Below are 8,337 nucleotides of genomic sequence, written 5' to 3' on the forward strand. Positions count from 1 at the left end.
CGCCAGGGACGGGCCCAGCTGTTTTTCCGGCTTCAGAAAGGTCCCTCAGAATGGAGGTGGAGAAGGAAGATGGGTGACCCACAGGCTTTCGGGAGGACTCCTGCTGAATTGTCCCAGAAGGACTGGGGTTGGAAGTCAGAGTCTAGGGACACAGAAGTGGTCAGATCAGAAAAGTCACCCATTGTCTTGGAAGGGGATGGTGTAGGTTGCAGGTTTTTCACATGACAATGACCCCTCACAAAGCTGCCTTCTCCATGAGAGATGACAGATGGTGCCAGACTTCTAATGGAGATGCTAGAGGAAATGATCTTGGACAAAAGACCTTATGCCCGAGCCTGGCTTGGAGAGGCAGGAATGCCTGCCTTCAGGGGACAGTGGGGGCTAGCTGGACAGGGAGTTTATCAGCACAGAACACAGTAGGGTGGACATCAGCCTTTGGTAACTAACTGAGCATTCAAGGCAAATATTTCACTTTGGTTCGCTATCGTTCACCATCCTTGCTGACCATCTCCCATCTTCACTCTTAGGCACCCTGGATTTTCCTGGGTAAGGTCATCGGAACTTGCTGGCTCATTTCCTGGGCCTTCCGAGGTAAAAAACAGAACACTTCTATGATTTCATCAGAGCTATGCTGTTGGTTGATGGTTCAAGACAGATTTATTTAAAATTTGGAAGTCTGTCATCCTACTCCTAGTGTATTAAAGGATCTTTAAAAAAAAAAATTTTTTTTTTACATTTATTTGTTTTTGAGAAACAGAGTGAGACAAAGCGTGAGCTGGGGAGGAGCAGAGAGAGAAGGAGACACAGAATCTGAAGTAGGCTCCAGGCTCTGAGCAAGCGGTCAGCACAGAGCCTGATGTGGGGCTGGAACCCATGAACCGCGAGATATGACCCGAGCCGAAGTCGGACGCTCGACCGACTGAGCCACCCAGGCGCCCCGTTCCCATTTCGATAAATACCACACATCAAGGAAGCGCTGAGCCCCCTCTGTCTGACTCTTGCTCCTGTAACCACGACACCAAAGGACACAGGGGACTAAGTTCATGTTTCGTGGTGAGCGAGGTGCTTTGAGCTGTGTGGCGACTAGACAGTGCTCATGCTTTCCCCCTTTACTGAAGTTTATTCTGGTGGCCGGCAGGTAGGTAGCCAGGGGCGAGCCGCCCAGAGTAAGGCTAAGGGCAGCCGTAAAGAAACCACGAAGGGACACGGGAAGGAGGAGGAGGAGAAAGGGGGGGGGAAGGGGTCACCTGTTCAGGCGTGTGTTCAGGTGCCACAGGCTCCCCGGTGACTAGTGTCCATGTGGAGGGGGCCCTCACGGGAGTGGAGGCAGTGTGGCTGCAGCCTCCGGACCCCCACGGGGGCAGGGGCAGCCCCAGCTGTGATGTCGTCCCCTCCGGCCATGGCTACTCCTCTTCAGTGTTCGGCCTCTTCAAGGTTGGCCCCCAAGAGCAAGAAGTTCTGGAGAGGAGGCAAACAGGACCCACAAGAAAGCTCACTTTGTGAGCAGCGTAGGAGAGGGGCTTCCCGAAAGGGGAACCCCCACTGGGTCTAGAGGCACGTTCTCACTTGAACCGAAACACCGGGTCAAGTGCAAAGGCCATGCCTTTAGGTCTTGGAGGTTTTTAGAAACACTGTCCCGGGGCGCCTGGGTGGCTCAGTCGGTTAGGCGTCCGGCTTCGGCTCAGGTCATGATCTCGCGGTCCGTGAGTTCGAGCCCCGTGTCGGGCTCTGGGCTGACAGCTCAGAGCCTGGAGCCTGTTTCCGATTCTGTGTCTCCCTCTCTCTGACCCTCCCCCGTTCACGCTCTGTCTCTCTCTGTCTCATAAATAAATAAACATTAAAAAAAATTAAAAAAAAAAGAAACACTGTCCCTCTCAGCTGCCTGCCCCCCTGGGAATTTATTTGCATTTCCCGATCCGCTGAGTTCTGGAAGACACGCATGAATGTCACTGTCCGTCCCCCAGAAGTTTTTTCTCCCAAGAGAACAACGTGCCTCTGGGTGCTGCCTCAGTTTACTCCCCTCGCATAATTAATTTATAAGGATGTAGTCTAGAATTACCTTGGAGTAAGAACATGCTATGAACACTGAAGACATGGGTGTCTCTGGAGTTATAAACTGTCACTGTCCCTGTCCCTGCCCCTGACGTGCTTCTTGCGCTAAAAGGCCTGGTCAGTTTTTCTCCGGGAACATCCCTTGCTGCTGTGGGAGGGAAGGCTGGCTGGTGGCCCAGTGGGGACTCTCACACCACCAAGGAGGTTCTGGCTCATCAACCCGGAAGTGGTGCGTCTAATCTGACCCCTGTGCACGCTTTCCTCTTGTCACACGTGGGTATAGGGCCCTCCACATTGCTGATGTGCAGTTAAGGTGTTTGAACTGAATTATTGGCAACTGAGCCTTTCTGCACGAAGCCAAGATTCCACATAATCCAAACCTGCGTCTGCCCTCCAAAATTTAAAACAAATATATTTGTTCCTATAAACATTAGGTCCAGGATGTAAGCGGGAATCAGGGGCTCCCCCTAATGTCTACCAGCCCCGAAAGCAGCCCTCCCAGGAGGCCCTAGGGCTCCCCATCCAGACCCCACGTCTCACTGACCTTGTGGACGTGGAGCTCCAAACTGTTGAGGTAGGTGTCCCTTGGCAGAGGCAGAGGGAAGCCCTCCTCAAGCTTTGCTGGAAGATAAACAGCAGAGAGACACGGGTTGGACGGAGAAGGCTGAGGACGTGTGGGGACACAGCTCACTGCATTGGCCGCTGGCCGGTGACAGGGCGGGCTGCTTTGAAATGCGGTAGGCTGCTGGATTCGGGGCCGGCTTTCTGTGGGGAGCGGGGCATGTAGATGAAAATGCCTGGCAAATGCGGCTTCCTCAGGAGGGGACAGATGTGGACAGCCTCCACCAGCCAGAGCGGCCCGGGATGGGACATGCTGTACTTATAACCAGGGACTCGGCCCCGAGGACCATCATCTCTGCCGCTCTCTCTTTTCCAGGATGACTTCCTGCTCTGACCTCGTGGTGGTAAAAGGCAGGTGGTGAGGCCAGCTGGAGAAGGCCATGGCGTAGAAGGAGGCCTGCTGGTTCTCCGGCAGCTACTGGGCCAAGCGCTGCTTCCATCAAGGTCAAGGTCACCGAGCAAGTCAGTCACCCATCCTGGCCCAGAACCCCGGGGTGCCAACTCCAGATGTTCTCCAGGTGCTGCCTGGAATGCCCCTCCTCCCTTGACCCAACTCCCTGTGCTTTGGGACTCAACTTGACCCTCACCTCCTGGAAGCTTGGACCGACCTCTAAGTCATGTTCAATGCCTCCTCCTAGCTCCCACAGCACCCTGTGCTTCCTCTGTCAAGGCATTTGTCACGCAGGTTGTCACTGCCTGTTACACGTCTGCCTTCCCAACAAAGCGTGCGCTCCATGAGCGCGGGGTCCTGGAAGAAGAGGGGCTCAGCCTGGTAAGCGGCAGGCCGACTGATCCCTGACTCCTACAGAAAGGGTAGAATTCAACGTTTGCACGGTAGCAGCTAGGCTTACCGTTGAGAGAGGGGTACAGGGTGTGCAGCGCGTAGTAATTGAGGATGGCTTCCATCAGATCCACCTGGGGGGGGGGCGCAGAGCAAAGGGAACAAACAAGATGTGAATGAAAACAAGTCCGAGGGAAGGACATCTGCCTGGCCCTCGCCTCCAGAAACACCGACATGCCACCCCACTCCCAAAGCAGGTTGGCTGCAGATGAACAAACAGCTCCTTACTCCCGATCTCCTAAACCCCACTCTCTGACCTTCCTTCGCCATCAGGATGTACAGGCTCATCTTATGGCAACCCCGGACCTGAACTGCCATCGGGATATTTCGTGGTTCTTACTCCACTCTGTGCAAACACTTTAAAATTTTGCTGCAGAAGTTTTAATGTGTTTGGTGATAGAGCGCTGCCCCAGATCCCCCTGAAAGAGTTAGCTAACCTATGCTGGACGCCCCAGATTTCCTGTCAAAAGTTCTCAACTCTGAAGCCCATCAGCTCTAAGGGCTTTGGGTAAGGTGTTGTGGACCCGGGCTCCTATTATCATGATACCACGGCACTGAATATATACCGAGAGCTTACTCTGTGTGAGGCACTTTGTCAAAGGGTCTTACTAAATTCATTGCCCCGTGTCACGTGATAGCTCCCGTTCGAAGTAGCTGGGGTGGGTATCAGTATTCCCATTTTACGGTCAGGGAAACTGAGGCCCAGAAAGGTTAAGTCATTTTCCCCACGTTACGCAGTAACCCAGCGGTACATCTGGTACAAGCGCCCAGATCTATCTTCCTTCAACGCTCTTGATGTCCACGTCCTGTTGCCTCCGTTGGCCCTCAGGCAACGCCCTTCTTGGAGGATTAACTTTTAGACACGGCATCCGTTTCCACCATGCGTTTTCTGTGGCCGGGGCCCCCCCCCGCCCCCCGGGCCGAATCCCTGCTCGGAGAACACGCAGAAGAGGTGCTGGGGAAAACAACTCACATTGAAGTAACGGACGTTGGAGTGTTTCAGTTCCAATTTCAGCTTACTGCGTGGAGAAAGAGAGGCACGGGTCACCGCGAGCCGTGACCGCTACTTCCTCGCCGTTACCCGAGGGGAGCACCCAGTGCCCACGGGCAAGGCCGTTTCCCCGGGGCCTGGGCACCCCAGCGTTTCTCTGCAGTGTGGCGCATTTTTAAGGCCTTCAAGCATGCCCGGTGATTTAAGAAGAAGCGATGTTGTTAAAAATAAGGCTGGCAGAGCATCTGCAACAACTTACATAAATTGTGACGATACAAACACTAACTGGAACAAGCGGGATACAAAAACTAATGCTCTGCTCGTCCGATTATGTAAAACGGCACAAAAAACGGAAGGAAGCGGGAAACTAGTACTACGTGGCAGGGTTAGGGGGGATTCGGGGTGGTTTTCTTTTACACCTTTGCAATTTCCAACTTTTTCTTGCCATGAGCACGCGTTGCATGATAATTATGCAAACAATTATCATTGTTCTTGTCTGGGAACAGACAATATTGTTCCAGGGACCTCGGTTGCTGTCGCTGTAGCAGCCACCCCCCCCCCCCCCCCCCGGCTTTCCCCATTGAACCTCCTGGCTGCTGGCCGGGCTCTCTTGTTCAGGGATTCTAACTACCCTGGGCTGATCTCTGCTTTCTTCTCATAGGGCAGAATCGTTCTGCTAGTTCCTTGATGAAACCACTGTGTGAGGTCCTCTTAAGTCCCCCCTCATTTTGTCGTCTCTCCACAGCCCAAGCCCTTGGCTGTCCGCTCGGATACTGCGACCCCACCCCTAGCCAGGTTTATGCATAAACTCAAATTCTGGGACCTCTGCACGGCCCACATGTTCACCATGGGCTTCTCTGTTTAAAGGCCTCTAAAGAAGATGTTCATCTTAATGGGGTCAGTGCACTTTATCAGCCAACACGCATCTAGCCCCGAAGCCTGGAATCAGTTCCTCTGACGCACCCGCTGCACCTGTTCCCCAGCAGGCAGCAGCACCCAGAGCCAGTGACACACGGGACACAGGTGAGGGCTCCAGACGGAGGACACCGCCAGGGGAAGCGCCAGCCCTCGCTGGGGATATACTCCCTCCTGCCGCAAGCCTGCATCTCCCCCCCCCCCCGCCCCCACTGGCCCCCTGGTTAGGTAAGGACTTGCCTACTGACTGGGTGTCTGGGCAGGGGAGCAGCAAGGAGTGGCTGGGGCGTCTTTAACCCTGCATCCCGAATCTCCCTTTCTCCTGTGCAGGTTACTGATAGTTTTTCTCAATCTTTTATACAAAGTCCCTGCAGAGCCCCGCGTCTTCCAGGTAGATTACGATTCCTAAGTTATCCCTTTGCGGAAGTCCGGCTCCTCCACTGACGCCTGAGAGGGGACAGGGAAGCATGACTTTCATGCATGCCATGTCAACATGCCTTTCCGAAGGGGCACCCGGATTACAGGATAGGCCAGCCCCCGTGGAGATCTCTGTTTCCAAGGGTCAATGCCAGTCCTATCAGCGAACAGACTAGATGCTCTAGTCACTGCCGGGTTCTCCCCATCCTGCCCTATTTCCTCCCCTCATCCTACGGCCTCTTACCTGCCCGTGGTGACCGAACCAACGACCCTGCCGGAGCTCACATTGATGGTGGCGGAGATGTTGGTTGTCTAGAAAACCAAAGGGGGGTAACTCAGACTCTCAGCCCATGTAGAAGTCAGGTTGGCTCCCAGGCCAGGAGAGAATTCTTCAGAAATAGAAGCCACGGCGGGATGTGGAACATGTAGGTGAAAAGGAGTGACCCGAGGATTGTGGGCTGGGGATGCAGAATGTTGGTGGCTCCCCAGCCGATTTTAAGAAAGGTGAGCTGGGGTTTTAGAGGTCTTAATGGAAGCATCAAAAAGGGGAAATAAGCCGGAGCTACAGACACAGAACATTCGAATAGGGAGACCGTCCACCGACAAGTATGACTGGGCTTTGAAGCAGGTTACTAAGAGAAGTTCAGAGAGTCCCTGAGCCCTAGGGACATTTAAAGATACCACCAGCCGACCCCGGGGCCTGGTCCGTCGAGGGGTGGGGATGAACCAGGCGACATCTAGGGTGGTTCGCTCTTCTGGATTTATGTCTCTTGCCAAATTTGGGGAATTCTCAGCCATTCTTACTTTGAGACTCTGAAGACATGAAGGTGAGATCTTTTGTCGGAGTCCCACGGGGCCCTGAGACTCCTTACGTCTGTTCAGTCTGCGGGTTCGGACTGGCTCATTTCTATCGTCCTATCTTTTAATTCACTCCTTTTCTCTGTTCCACTGACACACCCCGGCAGGGGTGTTGGGCATGTTGGTATAGCCTTGAGCGAGTTATGGATTGTCTATAAGTTTTCTGTCTTACGAGGCTGTCCCGTTTTTGGTCCTTTGGCTAGAGACAGGAGGATGTTGTTGGGGGCTCTTTTTTGCTTGTGCCTGGGAGTGTTTCCACCTTGCCCCAAATTGAACTCTGTAGGGCAAAAAGAAAACCCAGGGCACTCATCATCATGCCGTTCCTTAGATCCTGAGGCCCCTGGCCCATCCACCTTTTTCTCTCTGCCTTTCAGAGTTTTCTTGTTTATTTTATATGTAATGTGTGAGGTTTTTGGTTGTACTCAGCAGGCGTGGGGGAAATGCACATCTAGCTAGCCCACCTTCCCAGAAGCAGAAGTGTTTTGCCCCTTTTGAAATTGGATTGTCATTTAAATTTTTTTAATGTTTATTCATTTTTGAGAGAGAGAGATAGAGGGAGGGGGTGGAGGATGAGCGGGGGAGGGGCAGAGAGAGAGAGAGAGACACACACAGAATCCGAAGCAGGCTCCAGGCTCTGAGCTGTCAGCACAGAGCTCGACATGGGGCTCGAACTCACGAACCGTGAGATCATGACCTGAGCCAAAGTCGGACGCTTAACCGACTGATTCAACCAGGCGTCCCTGGCTTGTCGTTTTTATGACTGACTTGTAAGAGTTCTTTATATATTCTGGAAGCACATCCATTCCCATATATATGCTTTGCATATTGCTTTGCTTTCTCTCTTTCTGTGGGTTTTCTCACTTTTTTGAATTATGTCCTTTGAAGCACAGAAGTTTTTAATTTTGGTGACGTCCAATTTACCCATTTTTTAATTTTGTTGTTCATGCTTTTGATTTGCATCTCAGAAGCCTTTGCCTAACCCAAGGTCAAGAAGATTTAACACTGTGTTTTTTTCCTGAGAGTTTTGTAGTTTTAGCTCCCACCTTTGGGTTTGGGGTCCACTTATAGTTAATTTTTTGTGTAGGTATAAGGAAGGGGTCTGGTTTCATTTTGCACGTGGATATCCAGTTGTCCCAGCACCATTTCTTTTTAAAAAAAATTTTTTTTTCAATGTTTATTTATTTTTGGGACAGAGAGAGACAGAGCATGAACGGGCGAGGGGCAGAGAGAGAGGGAGACACAGAATCGGAAACAGGCTCCAGGCTCTGAGCCATCAGCCCAGAGCCCGACGCGGGGCTCGAACTCACGGACCGCGAGATCGTGACCTGGCTGAAGTCGGACGCTTAACCGACTGCGCCACCCAGGCGCCCCAGCACCATTTCTTAAAAACTTCTTTTTGGGGCACCAGGGTGGCTCATTCGGTTAAGTGTCCAACTCTTGATTTCGGCTCAGGTCGTGATCTCATGGTTCATGAGATCGAGCCCGGTGTTGGGGAGACTGCTTGGGGTTCTCTCTCTCTCCTGCTCTCTCTGCCCCTTCCCCACTAGTACGTGTTCTCTCTCTCAAAATAAGTAAACTTAAAAAAAATCTTATTCTGGGGCGCCTGGGTGGCGCAGTCGGTTAAGCGTCCGACTTCAGCCAG

General features: G+C 52.6%; 1 protein-coding gene across 1 annotated transcript in view; it reads right to left on the reverse strand.

The window, feature by feature from the left end:
• Nucleotides 1–1,097: 1,097 nt before the first annotated feature.
• LOC121012209 (lipopolysaccharide-binding protein-like) overlaps nucleotides 1,098–8,337 on the reverse strand; it is a 22,333-nt gene continuing 15,093 nt past the window's right edge. Inside the window, exons 11-15 of the mRNA XM_040447078.1 lie at nucleotides 6,082–6,149; nucleotides 4,488–4,533; nucleotides 3,525–3,588; nucleotides 2,597–2,673; nucleotides 1,098–1,458 (exon numbers count right to left, since the gene is read on the reverse strand). Of these exons, the coding sequence (XP_040303012.1) occupies nucleotides 1,414–1,458; nucleotides 2,597–2,673; nucleotides 3,525–3,588; nucleotides 4,488–4,533; nucleotides 6,082–6,149 (300 nt within the window). The 3' untranslated portion in view covers nucleotides 1,098–1,413. The remainder of the gene's footprint in view (nucleotides 1,459–2,596; nucleotides 2,674–3,524; nucleotides 3,589–4,487; nucleotides 4,534–6,081; nucleotides 6,150–8,337) is intronic.

Source organism: Herpailurus yagouaroundi, unplaced genomic scaffold (assembly GCF_014898765.1).
Source record: "Herpailurus yagouaroundi ecotype Mexico unplaced genomic scaffold, PumYag 196, whole genome shotgun sequence".
Classification (NCBI taxonomy): Eukaryota; Metazoa; Chordata; class Mammalia; order Carnivora; family Felidae; genus Herpailurus; species Herpailurus yagouaroundi.